Raw genomic sequence first — 24,369 nt, 5'->3', positions numbered from 1 at the left:
CTCACAGGCTCCTTAGAGTTGCCCTGTGGGTGAATAGGGGGAGATGGTGTGTGGAGGATCATCAGGGTGCCCTAGGCTTGCTACTAAATAAACATGGAATCCTTGATCAGACTCGGAAAGAGGCAATAACACTTCTGCTATATGTATAACTGGATTTGTTGAGGTATCACACTTTTGGATGATTAATTTACATTATTCCGATTGAAAAGTGCCACAGAAGTCTTGTAATCCTTTCAAGACTTTTGCCTGTCTTCTGATACCAGTAGATGGCAGTGTTTCACTAGTACTCTAATATGAGGTTTGTGCATAACTGAGTTCCCTCTCCTTTCTATTTCCCACTTCTCCTCTCCTCCTTCTCTTTTGAGAAAAGGTCTCACTGTGTGCTTCTGGATGCCCTGCAAGTCAATGTCACTATGAAAGTCAATATGGAGACCAGTCTGGCTCTGAATGCACAGAGATCCAACTGCCTTGCCTTCCAAGATCTAGGATTAAAGGTGTACGCCACCTTTAATTTTCTATTTTAAGCCAGTACTTTATTCTCGTTCACTCTTTTCTTCATTCCTATTTCTATATACGTACTTCATCACAAGAAATCCTAAGCAAAAATTCTCGTTCAGTTAAAAAAGTTTCATAAGATTTACTATTTTTAGAATTCATTCATCTGGGAAAAGCAAAGTATTAGTTTTATCTTGCTCCAAAGTATGTAAATTTTACTTTGATGTAGTAATTAGGATCGCCTACAAAGGAATGAAAATCACCTACAAAAATCTTGGTATTTTCTCTTTTTGAGTGCTTTAGGAAGTAATTTTAAAATAAACTCATGTTGTAAGCGTACTTGCTTTAGAATCCTTGGGTGTGTGTACATGATGTGTGTGTGTGCATATGTGCAAATGAGCACGGGCACAAGTATGGCGGTCACAGGGAAACCTTGGGTATTGATCCTAGCCTCCTACCCTGTTTAAATTAAGCTCTCTTATTTCTTTCTGTAGATGCCAGGCTGCCTGACCTATGAGCTTATGGGTATTCTCCTGCCTCTCTCTTCCATTTCTGAGAGGCAGCACTGGGATGAAAGATGTGTGCTACGGTGTTCAGCCTTAAATGGGTTCTGAGGATCCAAATTAAGTTCCTCAGGCTTCTGAGGCAAGTGCTCTTTCAGCTGAGCCATGTCCTGAACCCTCCCAAGGGTGCTTCTGAAAACAATGCAGGCTGTGTTCTTTATATGAGGTCATCACACTGTTGTTACACCTGTACCTTTGAGATTTATGACATGTTCGAGAAATGCTTTAATGTTTCATATCAGTTTTCTCTGTGTCAGAATTTCCTGGAGAATTAATTCAATGAGATGAATTGCATAAGAACACTGCCCTGTGAACCATGATGAATGATTCCTTCCTGACATTTGTTAATATTAAGGCTTCCCTATGAGTGATCATATGTGTATTACAGTATTCTTATCCTATTACAAAGGAATCATTCAGCAGCATATTGACTCTTAGTGTCTACTTAGGCAGGGGCAGCTTTGATGCCACCACAGGTACTGCATTTTATCCAAGCAGCAATAGCTGCTTTGAAGGATTAGGCTATTTAAAGTTGTTTATAACATTTGATTCAAATAGAGTTATCTTTGCTTTTAAACAGCTGAAGCATGATGCTACATTTTAATTGTACTTTGTCAAGCACATACTTTGCTGTTTTCAGGAAAGAAAATGTTTATTTTATTTTATTTACTTTAAAATGTCTAGAGTATGCTCCCAAGGCATGTCCCCTTTTTTTTACTGAGACACAATCCCATGTAGCCTAGCTAGCCTCAAACTTACTGTGTAAAGGAGAATGCTGTGACTTTCTGATTCTTTTGAAATCTAACTCTAAATCCTACATGATTACAGGTGTGTGTAATCAGACCAGCTTCCCTTTCATCTCTTAGGTCATAATTGTGAACTGTATTCATACCTATACAGAACCATGGAAACTTGTGATGAAGTTAGTTCATAATTTTGCATTTTTGAAAGGAAATTGCAAATCATGTAAAGTAAAAATTCTCTTCAATTTTGTCATCAGTATGCATTTCTGATGTTTTAGAAATTGCCTTTGTATTTATTTCTGATAAACACAAATCCCTGTTTGTACAAGTGGTAAAATGTGTCAGGAATGGTGACTTTTAATATCAGCAAAGATTTCAGAGAACTCACACATTTTGTCTATGAATTTAAAAACATGGAGCTCGCTATCCAATGAGTTAGTTAAGTAGATTCATGGAAGGTGAGCAAATGGATTCTTTGGGGCTCTGATTAATATAACAGTGTGGGCATAAAATAAGGGCAAGTATCTCTCTGATCAGGTCTTTTCTTGCTCATGAGAAAGCATGTTTGTCAAATTTCCTGGCAAGGGAAAAATTAGGGGAATTTGTAATTTGTTTGAGGGAATTAATATTCAAATATGATGATCCACAAAAGGAATGAACCAACAAGAAGAAATCAGTAAAAACAGACTCTTATATTTGCATTATTTTACAAGAATAGAAAATGAGAAAATTGTTTACCTGAAAAACAATCAAGAGGCGAGACAGCTCATTGAAGCAACTTAATGGCTCACTTAAAAACCCTAAAAAAACAAGAAGCAGACACACCAAGAAGGAGTAGATGGCTGGAAATAATCAAACTCAGGGCTGAAATCAATCAATTGGAAACAAATAAAACAATTCAAAGAATCAATGAAACCAAGAGCTGGTTCTTTGAGAAAATCAACAAGATCGACAAACCCTTAGCTAAGCTAACTAAAAGGCAAAGAGACACCACCTTAATCAACAAAATCAGAAATGAAAAGGGGGACATAACTACAGACACTGAGGAAATCCAAGCAATCATTAGGACTTACTTCAAAAGTCTATATGCCACAAAATTTGAAAATCTAAATGAAGTGGACAATTTTCTTGATCGATTTGACTTACCAAAGCAGAATCAGGACCAGGTAAATCAACTAAATAGTCCTATATCCCCCAAAGAAATAGAAGTGGTCATCAAAATCTCCCATCCAAAAAAAGCCCAGGACTAGATGGCTTCAGCGCAGAATTCTACCAGACCTTCAAAGAAGAGCTAACACCAATTCTCTTCAAAATATTCCACAAAATAGAAACAGAAGGAAAATTACCAAACTCATTCTATGAAGCCACAGTCACCTTGGGTCCCAAACCTCACAAAGACTCAACAAAGAAAGAGAATTTCAGGCCAATCTCCCTTATGAACATTGTTGCAAAAATACTTAACAAAATACTTGCAAACCAAATCCAAGAACACATCAAAGATATTATCCACTATGACCAAGTAGGCTTCATCCCAGGTATGCAGGGGTGGTTCAATATACGGAAATCCATCAATGTGATCCACCATATTAACAAAGTGAAAGAAAAAAACCACATGATAATCTCCCTAGATGCTGAACAAGCATTTGACAAAATCCAACATCCATTCATGTTTAAAGTATTGGAGAGATCAGGGATACAAGGCACATATCTAAACATAGTAAAGGCGATATACAGCAAGCCTATAGCCAACATCAAAGTGAACGGAGAGAAACTTAAAGCAATCCCACTAAAATCAGGGACAAGACAAGGCTGTCCACTCTCTCCATATCTCTTCAACATAGTGCTGGAAGTCCTTGCTAGAGCAATAAGACAGTTGAAGGAGATCAAGGGGATATAAATTGGAAAGGAAGAAGTCAAATTATCACTATTTGCAGATGATATGATACTATACGTGAGTGACCCCAAAAACTCTACCAGGGAACTCCTACAGCTGATAAACTCCTTCAGCAAAGTGGCCGGATACAAAATTAACTCAAAAAAATCAGTAGCCCTCCTGTATACAAAAGACAAAAGGGTTGAGAAAGAAATTAGGGAAACAACACCCTTCACAATAGCCACAAATGACATAAGGTACCTTGGAGTAACCCTAACCAAGGAAGTCAAAGACTTGTATGAAAAAAATTTCAAATCTCTGAAGAAAGAATTAGAAGAAGATATGAGAAGATGGAAAGATCTCCCATGCTCATGGCTTGGCAAGATTAACATAGTAAAAATGGCCATCTTACCAAAAGCAATCTACAGATTCAATGCAATGCCCATCAAATTACCCACACAATTCTTTACAGACCTGGAAAGAAAAATTCTCAACTTCATGTGGAATAACAAGAAACCCAGAATTGCTAAAACAATCCTCTACAATAAAAGATCTTCTGGAGGTATCTCCGTCCCTGATCTTAAGTTGTACTATAGAGCAACAGTTTTAAAAACTGCATGGTACTGGCATAGAAACAGAATGGTGGATCAATGGAACCGAACAGAGGACCCAGAGATAAACCCACACACTTATGGACACCTGATCTTTGACAAAGACGCCAAAACCATACAATGGAAAAAAAGATAGCATCTTCAACAAATGGTGCTGGTCCAACTGGATGTCTACATGTAGAAAAATGAAAATAGATCCATAGTTATCACCCTGCACAAAACTGAAGTCCAAGTGGATCAAAGACCTCAACATAAAACCAGACACATTAAATCGGCTAGAAAAAAAAGTGGGAAATACCCTAGAACTCATTGGTACAGGAGAGAGCTTCCTGAACAGAACACTAACAGCACAGGCTCTGAGAGCAACAATCAATAAATGGGACCTCCTGAAACTGAAAAGCTTCTATAAAGCAAAGGATACTGTCATTAAACAAAGTGACTGCCTACAGATTGGGAAAGAATCTTCACCAACCCTTTATCTGACAGAGGACTCATATCCTTAACCTCATTAGCTATTAGGGAAATGTAAATCAAAACAACTCTGAGATTTCACCTTACACCCATCAGCATGGCCAAGATGAAAAACTCAAGTGACAACACATGCTGGAGAGGTTGTGGAGAAAGGGGAACCCTCCTCCATTGCTGGTGGGAATGTAAACTTGTACAACCACTCTGGAAATCAATCTGGCGCTTTCTCAGACAACTAGGAATAGCGCTTTCTCAAGATCCAGCCATATCACTCCTAGGCATATATCCAAAAGATTCTCAAGTACACAAAAAGGACATTTGCTCAACCATGTTTGTAGCTGCTTTATTTGTAATAGCCAGAAGCTGGAAACAGCCCAGATGCCCCTCAACTGAAGAATGGATGCAGAAATTGTGGTACATCTATATAATGGAGTATTACTCAGCAATGAAAAATAAGGAAATCATGAAATTTGCAGGTAAATGGTGGGACCTGGAAAGGATCATCCTGAGTGAGTTGTCCCAGAAGCAAAAAGACACACATGGTATATACTCAGTCATATAAATATATATCATAGGATAAACCCACAAAAATCGGTACATCTAAACAAACTAAGCAAAAGAGAGGACCCTAACTAAAATGCTCAATCCCCATCCTGAAAGGCAAAGAGGATGGACATCAGAAGAAGAAGAAAACAGGAAACAACCTAGGAACCTGCCACAGAGGGCATCTGAAAGCCTCTGCCCTGCAGACTATCAAAACAGATGCTGAGCTTGATGGCCAATTGGCTGGCAGGGTGAATGGAATTTTATGTAAGAAGTGAGAAATAGGAAGAGCTGGAGAGGACAGGAGAGCAACAGAACAAGAAAATTTGAACACAGGAAACTTCCCAAAGACTCATACTCCAACCAAGGACTATTCATGGAGATAACCTAGAACCCCTGCACAGATGTAGCCCATGGCAGTTTAGTGTCCAAGTGGCTTACATAGTGATGGGAAGAGAGACTGCCTCTGACATAATCTGATTGGCCTGCTCTTTGATCACCTTCCCCTGAGGGGTGAGCAGCCTTACCAGGCCACAGAAGATGACAATGCAGCCATTCCTGATGTGATCTGATAGACTAAGATCAGAAGGAAGGAGAGGAGGACCTCCCCTATCAGTGGACGTGGGGAGGAGCATGCATGCAGAAAAGGAAGGTAGGGTAGGATCGGGAGGGGAGGAGGGAGGGGCTTATGGGGGGATACAAAATGAATAAAGTGTAATTAATAATAATAATAATAAGAAGAAAAAAACAATCAAGAGAAAAAATTTTGGAGCTTTAATTACTTTAAGTGTTCAGGGGCAGTTTCCATGGTTTTTGGCAGACATTTGTTAGAATTTGTAAACTAAATGAATAATTGGAAAAACCATATGAGCCTATATGGAGTTACTGTTATTATGATCTTGTCTGAAAACACAGTCTGTACAAAGCTGTTGTCAGAATCATCTGAGTGTGTTTTAGTTGTGTTCTACAAGTCAATGTACAAATTTTTCATGCAGACTAGAAGGGTTGGGATATGCTAGGGAAGGACCATAGTTAAGAGTTGTGGAACACCAACTGTGTCAGATCCCATGTTAAATCCTTTTAATGGACTATCTAATTGATTTTCTCTAAGCAACCTTATGAAGTACTATTTGTCCTTTCTCTGGAAATGGGAAAAACACAAGCACAGGTTGTTTCTAAATGATTTTCTCATTACTGTCTATGAACAGTAAACAAAACACTCAGCCTTTTATATTGTTAGACTCTACATTTGGAGTCCGGCAACCAACATCCAGTTGGTTGAAAAATTGTATCTGTACTGAATATGCACAGACTTTTCTCTTGTTATTAGTTCTTAAGTGATAAACCTCTACAGCTATTTATGTAACTGTAAGATCATATTAGGTAACATAACTAACCTAGAGATGACCTGAAGTATAGTGATTATGCACATATATTATATGCAAATTTTGTGCTGCTTTATGGAAGAGCATAAACCCTAGACCCAGAGTAATGACCACACGGCTTATAATAAAGTCTTAGTCTAAATCATGAGGTTGTGAACATGAGATCTTTCAGGACAACACCACGATGAGTAACAGAGGAGGACTTCACCAGAGGATGTAATGGTTTCAAATGCCACAGGAAAGTTAAAAAAAAAAAAAAAAGAAGAAGAAGAAAAATGAATGTTGCAGGTAGGCGATGACTTCATTTAAAGTCTGCAGTAGAGTCCTGAGGACACATGCCATAGGATGGTACACTGAAGAGTGATAGGGAGTGGGCATGCTGGGTGAAGGCAGGCTAGCGAGTTTAAAAGAAATGGTTTGGCTAGCACTGGTTGTATGGGCTGATACTCCCAGACACTCAGGGGCCTGGTGCAGGAGGATTATTAACTTGCAGCATACTTGGGATAGTGAATGAATTCAAGACCATTTTGGAAAACTTAGTAAAACTCTGTCTCTACATAAAATAATTATAAAGTAGACTGGCAAAGTGCTCAGTGGTAGAACACTTTCCTAGGATGCTTGTGAAAGAATCAGACTAACTTTGTAACCTATGTTTCTTTTAATTGTCTTATAACTTATATTTTCAAGTTTTAGGCCCATGTTAATTAAAGCCTCTTAGTGCTTCTCCAGAGAGCCGAGGAATGTAAAAGTTCCTGACATTAGCCATCTGTGAGGGCAGAGATAAGGAAGAGAATAAGCAGAGATCTCTACTAAATGGAGAAAAAATCACCGGCTGGCGCCAGTGAGATGGGCTTTGTTTGGAAACTGGGCCAAATGGCCCCAATCCTTCTCCTGACCTTTGATCCAAAGCCTGTAACCCCCACTCCTCAGAACAGACATGGGATGAGTTAATCACCCTCCCACATTTAACTATGGATGGCAGGAAATTCCACATTGACTTGAAGATCAGATATTTACGACAGGGTTGACTGGACCGAAGGGTGACCAGAACTAACCAATTATTTTAAAAGTTAAATACCTCACCCAATGCTAAATCGCCAAAAAGGCAACCCCAGGAGATTCCCACCTTGTGTCTTTTAAAAACCTAAAGTCTTTGTCTCCCGGTGCCACTCCTAGCTGACCAGCAGAGGTGACCCCATTGCGCAATGGTCAAGAAGAACCTCTTGTATTTTTGCATCGATGGATGATTAGTTTCCTGAGTTCTCTTCATACCTTCTCATATTTAGGCTCTTGTTGGGCCTAACACTTGACTTCCTTGGTTCAATCTGTAGAGGGTGGGACAGTTGGAAAACTAGGATACCATCGATTTGGTGGGTGGTTTAAGACACAGACTTGGAGGAGAATCCTGTGTTATAGCAAAGAGTTTTCAAAAGTAAACACAGTTAAGAACTAGAAAAATAATCTAGTTATGTATCTGAGTACCTTTGAAAAAGTTTTTCAATTACATTAAAATGAAGTTATTTTATTATTGGTTTACTTAACTAGAAATCATATTACCTAACACTGTAATATACTGGGGGTGGGGCAGGAGAGATGGCTCAGCAAGTAAAGGCTACTGCCGTGCATGCCTGACAACCTGGATGTGAACCTTGGATCCCATGGAGAAAGAAGGGAAACAACTCCTGACTTTTCCTTCTACCTTTATATGTGCTCTGTAGCATGAGGACAGCCATTCCTGGCATATGAACACACATATATAAGCATAAAGGAAACTTGAATTAAGTCAGATTGTCCTACGGATTTATTTACTGAGAAAGATGATGTGTTTACCATGGGAAGCATTTGCTTCTCACTGTTTTCCACAGCTAATGGAATTTTCACCTTACTCCCCATGCCTGACCATTGACCTATAGATGCCCATGCTGTTTGTTCATAATATGAGTGAAAGCTTTTCTAAGTTGCCATGAAAGCATCAACTTTTCTCCTAAAAGGGTGCAGTCAAATAATTGGCATGTACTTTACCCATCTTCAGGGTTCCAGATTATGAATCTGAGGGGTCACTCTCTATGAAAGTGTTGAGATGCATGATAACAGAGTTTGTGTATGCAGGGTGAGGAAGTTTTGGATTTTACAAGGAACTTGATATTGACTATCTGTATTTCCATTCTAATTCTTAACAGAATTCTATTTGTTAAGACAACACAATATTTTTTCAGACATAGTCCTAAGCCTGTGTTATTTACAATCAGAATAAATTCTCAGAAACAGTCACAATGCCTACCTATGGAGATATGTTCCATAAATGTGTTGTTAGGCAATTTTTTCATTGTACAAATATCAAGAGTATACTACAGAAACTAAGATGTAATAGCCTTAGTAGTGATGTAATTTTATGGGATCATCCTCACAAGTAAAATATTTCATGGGGTGAAATCTCTGTATGACTTTAGCTCCTTAGTTAAGTAGACCTTCTTTTATATAACATCTAATTGAAAGGCTTTAAAACAATGTATCATTTTCAAGAACAATTTAGTGTTTAAAAATTATATCTTATACCACAATTTGTGTATCCATTCCTCCACTATGGGGCATCTGGGCTGGTTCCAGCTTCTGGCTATTACAAATAAGGCTGCTACAAACATGGTTGAGCAAATGTCCTTATTATGTACTTGAGAATCTTTTGGATATATGCCTAGGAGTGGTGTAGCTGGATCTTGAGGAAGCGCTATTCCTAATTGTCTGAGAAAGCACCAGATTGATTTCCAGAGTGGTTGTACAAGTTTACATTCCTACCAGTAGTGGAGGAGGGTTCCCCTTCCTCCACAACCTCTCCAGCATGTGTTGTCTCTTGAGTTTTTGATCTTAGCCATTCTGATGGGTGTAAGGTGAAATCTTAGGGTTGTTTTGATTTGCATTTCCCTGATAGCTAATGAGGTTGAGCATTTCTTTAAGTGTTTCTTTGCCATTCTAAATTCCTCTGCAGAGAATGCTCTGTTTAGCTCTGTACCCCATTTTTTAATTGGATTACTTGATTTTTTTTCCTGTTTAACTTCTTTAGTTCTTTATATATACTGGATATTAGCCCTCTGTCAGATATAGGGTTGGTGAAGATCCTTTCCCAATCTGTCATTTTGTTCTGAGGACAGTGTATTACTCAGCAATAAAAAAACAAGGAAATCATGAAATTTGCAGGTAAATGGTGGGATCTGGAAAAGATCATCCTGAGTGAACTATCCCAGAAGCAGAAAGACACACACGGTATATACTCACTCATATAGACATATAATATAGAATAAACCTACTAAAATCTGTACACCTAAAGAAACTAATCAAGAGGGAGGACTCTTGCTAAAATGCTCAATCCCTATCCAGAAAGGCAAAGAGGATGGACATCAGAAGGAGAAAAGAGGTAACAAGTCAGGAGCCTGACACAGAGGACCTCTGAAAAGCTCTGCCCTGCAGACTATCAATGCAGATGCTGAGACTTATGGGCAACCTTTGGGCAGAGTGCAGGGAATCATAAAAGAAGTGGGAAACAGTAAGATCTGGAGAGGACAGGAACTCCACAAGGAGAGCAACAGAACCAAAAAAATCTGAGCATGGGGGCCTGTCCTGAGACTGATACTCCAACCAAGGACTATGCATGGAGATAACCTAAGACCCCTGCACAGATGTAGCCCATGGCAGTTCAGTGTCCAAGTGGGTTCCATTGTAATAGGAACAGGGACTGTCTCTGACATGAATGGATTGGCCTGCTTTTTAATTACCTCTCCCTGAGGGGGAAGCAACATTACCAGGCCACAGAAGAAGACAATGCAGCCACTCCTGATGAGACCTAAATGACTAGGATCAGAAGGAAGGAAAAGACCTCTCCTATCAGTGGATTTGGGGAGGGGCATGCATGCAGAGGGTGGAGGAAGGGAGGGATTGGGATGGGAGGAGGGAGGGAACCACGGGGGGGGTACAAAGTGAATAAAGTGTAATTAATAAAGAAACAAAAAAGAAAAAAATGTTTTATCTTAAAGCTCAGTCGTGTCACAATGTCCTCTGTGCATTTCTAGTTTCTTTCCAGTATCTAGATCAGTGTGCATGTTAATCTCATTGTAGCTGCATGTCCATAACACTCGGGAAATATATAATGTGAAGAAGTGAAAGCATAAAACAGAGATGGTTTTGACAGCAGAACTAGATCAACTGAAGCGAATGTTTTATTACACTACTTTAATCTACAATGTAAAGGAACTTAATTGAAGAGATATTTCATGCCAAAATACTTACTGTGAAACTGCAAAAAGGAATGTTTGCTGGGCTGTGTTAGGGTGGAGTTGGATAATCCTCCATGTTCTGAAGAGTTCCTAGGATCAGCCCTATGTTCTGGGCATCCAAACATTGTCTGTATTGAGATATTGCTCTCAGGATGATACTGGCTTGTATTGTTAGTTCATCTCTTTGTACAAAGTGATGATCTGGAGGCTTTTGAACAGGTTTCTAGGTATGTCAGGTGAAGTAGCAAAATCTAGTTGGGAGAACTTACTTTATTTTTTAAATTGTTTTTGTGTGTTTGCATGTGTCTTAGTTAATATTTCCATTGTTGTGAAGAGATGCCATGACCAAGGCAACACTTATAAAGGCTAACATTTAATTGGGGGTGGCTTACAGTTTCAGAGGTTTAGTTCTTTATCATCTTGGTGGAAACATGGCAACATCCAGGCAGACATGGTGTTGGAGGAGTTAAGAGTTCTACACCTTGAACTGGAGGCAGCCAGGAGGAGACTGTCTTCTACATTGGGGTGAACTTGAGCATATATATCAGACCTCAAAGCTACCTCTTTAGTGACACAGTTACTCCAACAAGCCCACACTTATTTTAACAAGGCCACAATAGTATAACTCCCTGTGGGCCAGGGATTTACACACGTGATTCTGTGGGGCCAAACCTATTCAAACCACATGTATGCATGTGGACACCCCTGTGCCATAGCACATGTATAGAGGTCAGAGTATAACTTTGATGAGTTGGTTATCCCCTTCCATCATGTATATTTCCAGGATGGAACCCAGGTTGTCAGGCTTGCTGGCAAGTGCTCTACTTACTGAATCATCTCATAGAGCTAACATTTGCTTTATTAGTCAGACTAATACTAATGTCAATGTTGTATCTACTTTTAAAACTTGTATTTGTGTTCATTGGGTGAAACACAGTGAAATCACTAGTCAATCCTGGGAGAGGTGTGGAGAGAAAAAAAAAAGACCTGTAATTGTGACAAAAATAGCAAAAGTCTAGACATGACTATAGAATTGTTTTAATGCCAATAGAAATACCAACATCAAAATGTATTAGAGCAATTAAATAAAAATTTATTAACTCATTAATAAACATCTCTGTGTGTCATGTAGAGAGTAGATGCAGAATCCTGCAAATATCTCCAGTCATTCACAATAGATCATGTCAAAAAACTGGCCTTCTCTGTTTCAGCCCTTGAACCACAGTTACAATTAGCTACCAAGTGATGTGACCCTTTCACAATAGGTGAACAAACCTTTTGGTTTCTTACTAGGTTATTGTCCCACTGAATGATGAATTAATTAATACTGATGCTTTGAATAAAATATTAAAAATAATTAAAGGTTCTGATTTCCTGTAGAAGTCATAAAGGAGAACTTGGTTGTTGTGTTTAATTTTAAATTGAAGTGTAACTGACAGGTAAAGGTGCAGTTGGCTGAATACCTCTCATAGCTTTGTGCACTGAAACATTACTCTCCAGGGTAGCTCTGCTGGAAGGTGCTTTTAGGCTTTCAGGAAGCCACTAGGTTACCGGGGATTTACTCTTGATTGGAGGAAGGCCACCCCAGTTTCCTCCTCTTGTTTCTGTTTCCTGGCTTATGAGGTGAGCAGCTTGGTTTATCATAACCTACTCACCATTGCCATATGGTACCCTTTCTAGAGGCTGAACATTGAATGAACCAGAACACTGAATGAACTGGTTCATCCTGGACAGGAACTTCCTGACCTGTGGAATAAAGTAAATCTTTTCTCGCTCTAAGTTAAATATCTCGGGTGTTTCATTATAGTGAAAGAACTTGCGAGCATACCTTTTTAGTGATTAAAGGTATCATTCAGTTTTCTCTTTACCCCAGCCATGAGATGCAGTTGTATTATAGTGTATACTGTGGCATGTGATATAGACATTGTAGACTATACCGTTATTGCTCTACCCATTGGATCAATTGTTCTTATCATCATCTGTTTCAGTTGTTGTGCTCCTCATCCTTTCTGTCAGTCACAGCCTAAGATCTATCCTTCTGCCATAAACCCTAAATTCTAGCTGTCACTGATTCATCCTTGTCTGGTTTTCCATCTTCAGCCTTCTCCATCTATGAAAGACTATCATGATTTTCTTTATAATGAGCTAGTTGTCCCTAAGCATCTGAGTCAATGCTGCTTTGTAGTCATCACACTTGGAAAATGCCATTGAGACATAGTTTCTCTACAAGCCCTGAATATTCTGTATAGCACTTATACATTTTATAATTTCATAATTTAACTCATTTAAATAATAATTGCCCTGTAAAAATTTTGTCTGACTAACAGGTCCATTTCTGCTATCAGTCATGTATGTATGGATGTATTTATATTTTTCTGTTTGTATTTTTTCAAATAATTAACTGATTAAATTATTTGCTTTACATCCCAGTAGGAAGTAACCCTCCCTCTTCTCCTTCCAGGCCCTTTCTTTCACCTCCCTTCCTCTCCCTTTGTGCTACCTCTCTTTCTTCTCAGAGGACAGGAAATTTCCCATGGGTACGAACCACTTTGATATATCAAGTAGAAATGGGCACATCGTCTACTGAGGCTAGACAAAAAGACTGTCCAGTTAGAGGAAAGGGATCAAAGGCAGGCAAAAGAGACAGAGACAGCCCCTGCTCCTGGTATTAGAGGTTCCACATGAGGACCAAGCTGCACATCTATTATAGATATGTGAGGGATCTAGAACTGGCCCAGTTCCATGGATGCTCTCTGGTGGTGATTCAGTCTCTGTGAGTCCGTATAGGTCCACATTAGTTGATTCTGTAGGTTTTCTTGTGGTGTACTTGATCTCTCTGGCTCTTTCAACCCTCCCTCCCCCTCTTCTATAAGATTCCCCAAGCTCTGCCTAATGTTTGGCTGTGGATCTCTGCATCTGTTTTCATCAGTTGCTGGGTGAAGCCTCTCAGATGACAATTATGCTGGCCTCCTTTCTGAAAAAAAAAAAAGTCACAAAAATTGCAAAATATCATTAATAGTGTCAGTGATGGGCTTTCATGGCATCCTACCCAAGTTGGGCCAGCCACTGATTGGCTGGGTTGAAGGTTTTGTGTGAGGCTTGGTGTCCCCTTCGCTCCACTAGAAGTCCTGCCTGGCTACAGGAGGTGGCCACTTTAGTTCCATGTCCCCGACTGCTTGGAGTCTCAGCTAGAATCACAATAGACTTCTGGAAGCCTCCCTTATCTGGCAGATGCTCCCTACCCCTGCCCTACCGATTTCAGTTCTTAATCTGTTGGTTTCTCAGAAAATTGGCAAGAGTTTTACCTGAAGACCCAGCTGTACCACTCCTGGGCATATAGCCAGAAGATGTTCTGGAGTATTTTGTGTATATGAGAGTGATAGTATACTAGGGTTGCAGTAATCAAAGAACACAGGCTGTATGGCTTAAGTAACAGAAATTCATTTTTCAGCAGTTCTAGTGGTTAGAAGTCATGTATTAAGATATTTGCAAATTTGACTCTTGATCAGACTCATCCTGACTTGCACATGGCTAGGTTCTCAATGCTTATATAAAGTGGGGGTCAGAGGGAAAAAAGTTAAAAGAGAGGTCTTCTGTTTCTTTTCTGATAGGGACTTCAGACAGGTTAGGTCATGGCCAACCTTTCTAACTAGAATTTTACCTTCATTATTTCCTGTTTTCAAATATGGGCTTCTTGACTTAGGGCTTTAGTATATTGGATTTGGGGAGACATAATTCAGTCCATGTCAATGAGATATTAAATGATCAAGTGATTAGTAAATATCCTTAGGAAAGACGTTACCCCCCCCCCCCCCCCAACACACAACCCAGGCCTGCCTCCTTCATCATATTTCTTTGATTTATGTTTAAAAGCTTACAACATACCCATATCTTTCTCTAATAACAGATGTTTCCCTTCTGCTGTTGTATATCCTGTTTGGCAGTGTTTACAAAGGAACATTTCCCTAAAATTTCGAGCTGAATTGACTTGGGTTCTTTGGGAGTTTCCCTTTGAAGATCCTTGCTGGAGGTGGAGCAGTGAGTCCAAGCCTGAGCCATGTTAATCATGCTTTCTGTTCATTTCTGTATACCTCAGGCTTACCTTAGAGAGGACTGAAGCATCGCTGCAACTACACAGTTGTCTCAAGGACTTGACTTTTCTCAAAGAATACAAAGCATGATTGCTACTGAGAATAAATGAGGCTCGACCAACTTTGTGCAGAGCTGTTAGTCCACCAACTTGTTTATTATTATTATTATTATTATTTTAAATTTTAATCACAGGTCATTCACTTGTATCCCAGCTGTAGCCCCCTCTCTTTTTCCCTCCCAATCCACCCTCCCTCCTTCATCTCCTCCCTGCCTCTTTCCAAGTCCACTGATTGGGGAGGACCTCCTCCCCTTTCATATGACCCTGTTTTATCAGGTGTCTTCAGGACTGGCTGCAATGTCCTCCTTTGTGGCCTAGCAGGGCTGCTCCTCCCTTGGGGGGTGGGGAGGTCAAAGAACCTGCCATTGAGTTCATGTCAGAAATAGTCCCTGTTCCCCTTGCTAGGGAAATCCACTTGGTTCCTGAGCTACCACGGGCTACATCCGAGCAGAGGTTCTAGGTTATATCCACGCATGGTCCTTGGTTGGAGAAACAGTCTCATATAAGACCCCTGTGCCCAGATATATTTTGTCCTTGTGGAGCTCTTATCCTCTCCACGTCATACTAACTCCCCTTTCTTTCATATGATTCTCTGCACTCTGCCGAAGGTTTGGTTGTGAGCCTTAGTATCTGCTTTGATACACTGCTAGGTAGAGTCTTTTAGACTTCCTCTGTGGTAAGGTCCTGTCCTGTTACTTGTTTTCTCCTACGTCCAATGACTAAAGGACATTTATATACAGATGTTTCTTAACTATTTTTAATCGAAGTCCTTAGCCTCAGTGTCAAATCCATAACTCTAGCTCTGTTTGATATTCTCCTATAGATATCTGAGTACTCAGCACTTATAATCCACTATTCTCACACTGAGCTCCTCCAGATTTTTTTCTTTCAATAAATGGTACCACTCTGTATAATATGCTGCTTACTGAAAGTATGGCGGTCTTTACTGATCCTCCACCTTCTTCTCTTTCCATGTCTGATTATTCATAAGTCTAGAAGATTTTTTTCCTTCTGAATTTACCTAGTCTATTCTGTTTCTACCAATGATATTCCCTCATCACATTCCTGATCTAATTTTCTAAATGGACTCACTACTTTGTGCATGTGTGTGTATGTGTGTGTGTGGTGGATAATTTATGTGTTCATATATTTATTTGTAAATGTTTGTGTATGTGTGTAGAAACCAGAAAACAACCTTGGATATCTATCTACCTCGTTTTTGAGACCAATTCTCATTTGCTTGGAGTTCACCAACTAGGCTATGCAGTATGGCTGGTTAGCTCCAAGGACTCACCTGTCTCTGCTGTCCCAGCTCTGGGATTACCCACAGGGCTACTGAGCCAGCTTTTTATATGAGCTCCAGGGATCAAACTCAGGACCTCATACTTTATTAACTGAGTTATTGGCCATGCTCTTGAACTCTCAACTTCATTATTTCTGAATTAATTTTCCCTCTAATAGAGAGTCATTTCAAAATGAAAGTGTGATCTTGTCATATGGCTGCTTGAAACTGTTTGAAAATTTTTAATTGCTCTTAAATACCTAAGTTCTTACTGTGATGCTGCACACTACCTGTCTCAAATATGTATTAAAGAAAGAGTAAACATATCATTGCAGCATTTGCTGCTGAAATGGTACTGCTATATACACTCTTCTGTTGGATATATTTGGAGAAGTTGAGTTGCTGGTCCACTTGGATGTCCTCTCCTAAATATCAAGGTTGTTAATGGACAGATGGTATTGTGCTATCAAGAGAAAAGATAGGAGCCTTGTCTTGGAAGATCAGTAATGTTTATTAAGGGATCGATTCTATGCCTCTTGTCCTAAAGGAGGCAGTTGTTTTAGAGAATCCACCACTAGTTAAAGAGTATTTCTGGATTTTACACCAAGCAACTTTAGGGAAGACATTTTTAAGATTGAAAGTAGCAAGTGACTCAACATTTTAGTTTTATTCCTACAAATCACAGACACTTGTTTTACTTATATAGAAGATGGGATAAAGAAAGAGATAATTTTAAATGAGATGAGCATGTAAGATCTAATTATAATATAGTTTGAATTTTGATTTTCATAGAAATAAAAGCTCTAGTTTACCTCTAAGATAATATAGCCTGAGGCATGTAATAAACAGGAATATATTTCTTATAGTTCTGATGGTAAAGAAAAGCAGGAATGAGGAGCATTCAGGATCTGCTGAAGGCTTACTTTCGTGTTCATAGATGACATCTGCTTGCTGTGCTCTCATGAGGAGAAGGAATCTCTATTTCTTCGACATGGGATTTTGGCAGTGATGTAAGCATTCAGATCACAATGTACAGTATGGTTGATAATGAAAAAAAACTTCACAGTAGGCAAATGATGTTTTTAGAGACATGATCTTTTGTTTCTTCTTTGCTCTGTGGCACTGGGAAGGAGGACCCTGTGTCTCTGCATGTCAAGGAGACAGGGAGCTGTAGGAAGGTATCAGGTGCCTAAAAGAGAGGGTCCTGTGGGAGTTGGTTTATAATCACACTGAGCTTAGGAGTTCAGCAGGCTTGGGTAAGCTAATCAACCTCTGGGAGACTTAGTATGCTCATCTATACTTAACACTGGTCCATGTTTTACCTGAGAATTAGATTGGCTGGTATAATTTACTTTTTTAACTATTTATTAATATATTCATATCTATATATTGACTGTATGTGTTGGTACTAAGATACTTTACTATTGACAAGAGTTGTATATTTGCATACCATAAAGATATGATGGAATCCAGGCATATTAATGACAATTAAACCATTTCAAATGGTATTTGGCTATAAAAAAAGAGTCATAGCTTGTTGTAGGATGCAGAGCAGGTTCATGGAGTTCTGAAAGAGTTAATAAGCAGCTTTCTATTAAAATGCATGTCTTTAGAGGGAACACAGACACTATGATTTTTATAAGTAACTCTACAAATGCCCAAATTTCTCCTACTCTAGTCTCTTCTGTTTTGTAATTAAGTGGATTTATCTTTATTTTCATCTTAATACTACTAATTTTGTCTCAGTCATTTCAAGGCTGTCTAGGCAAAACACTGAGTTAATTGCTCTTTTTTATTTCTTGTTCTAGGAAATGGACCTCACCATGACCGTTGCTGCACATATAATGAAAATAATTTGGTGGATGGTGTTTATTGTCTCCCAGTAGGACACTGGATTGAGGCCACTGGGCACACCAATGAAATGAAGCACACAACAGACTTCTATTTTAATATTGCAGGACACCAAGCTATGCACTATTCAAGGTAAAAATATTTTATGTGCATGGGTGTTTGGCTTGTATGTATGTTTGTGTACAACATAGGTGCTCAGTGCCTGAGGAGGCCAGAAGAGAAAATTGCATCCATAGGACTGAGTTACAGGCAGTTGTGAGCTGCCATATGGGTGCTGGGAATAAAACCTGTCCACTAGAAGAGCATCTAGTTCTCTTAACCATCGAGTCATGTACCCAGCCCCTTTCAGTGTGTTTTAATAAGTGTATTGTTTTGGATAAGATCTTGTGAAAGAAAGGAAATAGACAAAAGTATAAATTCTTCAAAGTGTGAGATACATTGCTATTCTTTTTGAACATACTTTCTTCCAAGTTCATGTTAGATGCTAGTCTTGCTGGATTGAATGCATGGTGTGAGAAAGACAGGCTTATGTAGGAGTCATGAATGAAGGCTTGAATGACACACTTAATGATGCTGCTGTTTACTGAGAATAGGGAGACTGGGAAAGGGGCAGTGTTTGGAGTGCATAAGATGAAATTCTGTTTTATTCATGTCTTTGAAATACTGCTGAAATGGTGGAACAGATAGCAGCTTGATGCACAGAAATTTGGAGGAGAATGTGAAATGGTGATGTGCATCTGGGAGCTTTCACTCTGGAGATGATGTTCAGAATGTGGAGTCTGGTGCAATAATGGAGTGAAATAAAGGAAAAGTGGAGATGAAATGAAAACATGAAACATTGGGTCCATACAATTTAGATGTTCAGGGAAAGCAGGTGACACAGCGAGGGTGAGAAGCGTGCTGAACCAGGTTAAGGTCTCCTGAGGATGTGCCTGTGGGTTGTCTCTAATCTGTCCTGAGGAAACTTCCTAGACCATCCAAAGTGCTATGCCGTGGGGTCGAGAGACTTTCTTCTATGATTTAACTCATCACTCTGGCTGCCTTTGAGGGCTGTTGGTAAAGATCCTTCTTAGGTGCCTGTTGGAACTGTGGGGTTCACGTTCCATTCTTAAATTCTGTGTTCTTCATTTGTTGGTTTTATTGCATTATATCTTGGAGACTTTCTCAGTATTCTTTTTTTTCCAAAATAAACTACAGAATATTTTTTCTTAATTTGAGGAATTTTAATTGTCCTGTGATTTTTGTTATCATTGTTTTAGTTCATGTATATAAAATGTTCAGTTATAAAATGGCCAACCTAATCTTTCATGTAATAAATATGAGCAATAAGAATTGGCCATTTTAATCTATCAAAAAGAAATATTTAAATAAACAAAAGCAACTATTTGGGAAGGAAACAAGATCATCTTAAGATCATTTTGGTAGGAGAACTTTTGAGTAATTATAAGTATTATAAGAAAGATTCATACATACAACCCAAAACATACTAATATATATTTAACTATCAACCCTTTATTTCCATATATATACATATATATATACATATATACATATATATACATATATATATACACACACACACATATATATACACACACACACATTCCCTCCAACTTCTGAGGACTTTCATTTGTAGCATCTCCATGTGGTTATTGTGCACACAATATTTGAAAACTACTGTAAATACCCCACAGAGGCAGCAGTTTTGAATGAAGGAGTAATATTTTCATACATTTTGGTTTAACTCATCTTGGATATTCCAGCTCCAGCATATCTTCATTTTAAACTAGACAAGATAAAATGTGCATTTAGTCCAAATGAAGAGCTATTTATATATTTTCTTATTAATTTTTAAATACCCAATTGATATGTTTTCCATGTACATCTGAGTATAATGTGTAAATTTATCTTAGCTTTTGAAGTAGATGTACTCAAGATAGATAATACATTTGAGCATCTGTACCAATATATACATTACAATTTATTTAAGAGGATACAAACACAAACTGCCATCATTTAGTTTGAATATGAGAAGAAAATCATGTCTTTGGTTCCTTCCTGGTTGGGGTAGGTTATAATAAAAAATGACTTGTCAGAATCTATTACATGATTAGTCTTACAATACAAATTCCAAACCATGAAATGATATATCATAGGGCATATGGAAAGCTGTCTCATTCAGTAAGAGCTATGACATTGCCCATGTTGAATCCTGGGCTATCAAAGGCCTCTGCTCTCAGTGGACTCATCATGTCCTGGAAGAAGACAGGCATTTACACATCTATAACACATAGAAGTTATTGTTGCAAAGAAGTTTTATATGCAGCTTAGTAAGGGGCAGACATTTTTAGTTCAAAGAAATCTTGGTGTGGAAGGAGAACCTAAGATGGAATATAGAGGGTAGGCTTTTTTTTTTTTCTTTCAGGAGGGCATCTGAGAAAGATAGGTAAATATAAGGAGAGTGGTCAGTGTGGATGAACAGAGGAATGATAGTGAATTCAAATGACCTGTTTACTTTGGAGGGCAAAGAAGGGATAACAAGTTGTTAGCTGGACACAAGTATAAAATTGTGCTGTATCAGTAACACTGGGAGACAAGGCACGTAGCAGGCATCAGGCATTTTTCTTAGAAAATAACATCCTGACACCTCTCAATGTTCAGAGTCAGAGATTTTAAAATTTTCAACATTATATTTTCCTGTTCATTCTGTACATGGGAAACTATACCTCTCTCTTCCGTAGAACTTTTTCATGCAAAAGAATTTACATTAAAGACACAGACAACTAATTTGATGAAACAGCAGTAAAGGGCTCTAACTTCTGTTTCTTGAAAAGGTTTATTGTCAATTAAACACAATTCAAGAGACGTAAATTAGACTTAATGAACATAACACTTTAGACTCTTGACATGTTATAATTTAGAAAATGTATGGTAGAAGCCTGCTTATACTTTACAGGCCTTTACTTTATAAAAACGCTTAGGAATTTCAAAATTGAGTTATTTTAAATAACACACCACAGTAAATTTGTATACTTTAACATATTGGTTCTATTTGACATTATTTTAAATGATTTTAAAATATTTTTAATATTTTTAAATATTTAAAAAATTAAATTAAAATTAAAATATTTTTAAACATTTTTAAAATATTTTTAAAATCATTATTTTAAATGATGAGATTAGTTACTCTGTTGAGAAAGTGAGGATAAGCTTGCATTCTACTCTCATTTTTTTAAAGTTTCTCCTATTTAACCTTGGGAAAGTGCAGTAGTAGCTCTGCAAACTTTAGTTTTCTGTTTGCAAAATAAGATTTGGATCTCAGTGACTGCTAAGGGCAGTTCTAGAAATGAGTTAAGTTTGTTAATAAGAGCTAAGGTTCAGGGGGTCATTTTATTAACATATTATGTTCACCTAAAATGTCAACATCACATCAGCATTTCTGGTTTCAGATCCAAATTCTGTTCCATCTTCAAATGGTACTTTACTTGTGTGTCCCGAGAAGCCATGTTTACAAATACAAATCTTATAGCCAGCATACAGTTGTCTTTAGTAAATATGCAAATGTTTCTTACATAATAATATTATTTATATTACTCATGTTTGTAATCCAACTTTGCCAAGAATTTTGTTTTGGAATAAATAGAAATGAGTCACAAATTTCTTGATGTATTAGTAATGCATTGCCCTTATTCTGTAGTTCAAAACCAAAATATTATTGGCCAAAGGAGGACAACCAGTTTAAACTGGTATTTATACCTGCCCAAATTATTTGAGATTCTTTAAACCTTAAAACAAGATTACAGTTGTCTGTACTTGGAGGAAAGGGCAACAGCATGTTTTTCCTGATTAGGGAATGATGGCCTCAAGATTTGTTGTTGTTGTTGTTATTTTTATTTTTATTTTAATTCTTTATTAATTACACTTTTTTCACTTTGTATCCTCCCCCCCCTCCCATCCAATCCCCCCCTTCCTCCACCCTCTGCACATATGCCCCTGCCCAAGTCCATGGATAGGGGAGGTCTTATTTCCTTCTTTTTGATCCTAATTAGGTCAATTGACTACAATTAGGTCTCACCAGGAATGGCGGCTGCATTGTCTTCTTCTGTGGCTTGGGAATGCTGCTCCTCCCTCAGGGGTAGGTAATTAAAGAGCAGGCCAATCCATTCATGTCAGAGACAGTTCCTGTTTCTATTACTATGGAACCCATTTGGATACTGAACTGCCATGGGCTACATCTGTGCAGGGGTCTTAGGTTATCTCCATGCATGCTACTTGGTTGGAGTATCAGTCTCAGGAAAAACCCCTGTGCTCAGATTTTTTGGTTCTGTTGCTCTCCTTGTGGACCTCCTGTCCTCTCCAGATCTTACTGTTTCCCACTTCTTTTATAAGATTCCTTGCACTCTGCCCAAAGGTTGCCCATAATTCTCAGCATCTACATTGATAGTCTGCAGGGCAGAGCCTTTCAGAGGTCCTCTGCGTTAGGCTCCTGACTTGTTCCCTCTTTTCTCCTTCTTCTGATGTCCATCCTCTTTGCCTTTCTGGATAGGGATTGAGCATTTTAGCAAGATTCCTCCCTTTTGATTAGTTTCTTTAGGTGTACAGATTTTAGTAGGTTTATCCTATATTATATGTCTATATGAGTGAGTATATACTGTGTGCGTCTTTCTGCATCTGGGAAGCTCACTCAAGATGATCTTTTCCAGATCCCACCATTTACCTGCAAATTTAATGATTTCCTTGTTTTTTATTGCTGAGTAATATTACATTGTTCATGGATCGGCAGGATTAATGTAGTAAAAATGGCCATTTTACCAAAAGCAATCTACAGATTCAGTGCAATTCCCATCAAATTACCGACACAACTCTTTACAGACCTTGAAAAAAAATTCTTAACTTCATATGGAACAACAAGAAACCCAGAATTGCTAAAACAATTCTCTACAGTAAAAGATCTTAAGGAGGTCTCACCATCCCTGATCTTAAGCTGTAGTATAGAGCAACAATACTAAAAACTGCATGGTACTGGCATAGAAACAGACGGGTGGATCAATGGAATTGAATAGAAGACCCTGAAATAAATCCACACACTTATGGACACCTGATTTTTGACAAAGATGCCACAACCATTCAATGGAAAAAAGACAGCATCTTCAACAAATGGTGCTAGTCTAACTGGATGTCTACATGTAGAAAAATACAAATAGATCCATACTTATCACCCTGCACAAAACTAAGTTCAAGTGGATCAAAGACCTTAACATACAACTAGACACACTAAACCGCTTAGAAGAAAAAGTGGGGAAGAGCCTTGAACTCACTGGCACAGGAGACAACTTCCTGAACAGAACACCAACAGCACAGGCTCTAAGAGCAACAATCAATAAATGGGACCTCATGAAACTGAAAAGCTTCTGTAAAGCAAAGAACCCTGTCATCAGAACAAAACGACTTCCTACAGATTGGGAAAGGATCTTCACCAACCCTATATCTGACAGAGGACTAATATCCAGTATATATAAAGAACTCAAGAAGTTAAACAGCAGCAAATCAAGTAATCCAATTAAAAAATGGAGTACAGAGCTAAACAGAAAATTCTCAATAGAGGAATATCTATCGAATGGCAGAGAAACACTTAAAGAAATGCTCAATGTCCTCAGTCATAAGGGAATTGCAAATCAAATGACCGTGAGATTTCACCTTACACCCATCAGAATGGCTAAGATCAAAAACTCAAGAGAAAACACATGCTGGAGAGGTTGTGGAGGAAGGGGAACCCTCCTTCACTGCTGGTGCGAATTTAAACTTGTACAAGTACTCTGGAAATCAAACTGGCGCTTCCTCAGACAACTAGGAATAGCGCTTCCTCAAGATTCAAGTGGTATATACAGCTATACCACTCCTAGGCATATACCCAAAAGAGGCTCAAGTACACAATAAGGACATTAGCTCAACCATGTTTGTAGCAGCTTTATTTGTAATAGCTAGAAGCTGGAACCAGCCCAAATGCCCCTCAGTGGAGGATTGGATACAGAAATTGTGGTACATCTGCCTCAAGATTTAACGAGGTATGTGGGATTCCTTTGAGGACAAACCAGCAGCAAGCAGTCTTCCTTCAAGCTGCATTTGCAGTTTGCTGATTT

At 38.5% G+C, this 24,369-nt stretch overlaps 1 protein-coding gene across 3 annotated transcripts in view; it reads left to right on the top strand.

Annotated features, from left to right (window-relative positions):
- The window catches only part of Epm2a (EPM2A glucan phosphatase, laforin), a 103,256-nt gene that overhangs the window by 8,237 nt on the left and 70,650 nt on the right, over nt 1-24,369 (top strand). For 2 of the 3 annotated variants that reach the window (XM_060380274.1, XM_021650142.2), the window contains exon 2: nt 18,187-18,361. In XM_060380274.1, coding sequence (XP_060236257.1) covers nt 18,187-18,361 — 175 coding nt within the window. Of the gene's footprint in view, nt 1-17,322; nt 17,389-18,186; nt 18,362-24,369 lie in introns of those variants that run through there. The other variant, XM_060380276.1, reaches the window with a different exon arrangement.

This window comes from Meriones unguiculatus, chromosome 3, assembly GCF_030254825.1.
Source record: "Meriones unguiculatus strain TT.TT164.6M chromosome 3, Bangor_MerUng_6.1, whole genome shotgun sequence".
In the NCBI taxonomy this organism is placed as follows: Eukaryota; Metazoa; Chordata; class Mammalia; order Rodentia; family Muridae; genus Meriones; species Meriones unguiculatus.
The sequence above is the reverse complement of the archived record's forward strand: the minus strand, read 5'-3'. Positions and strand labels throughout refer to the sequence as shown.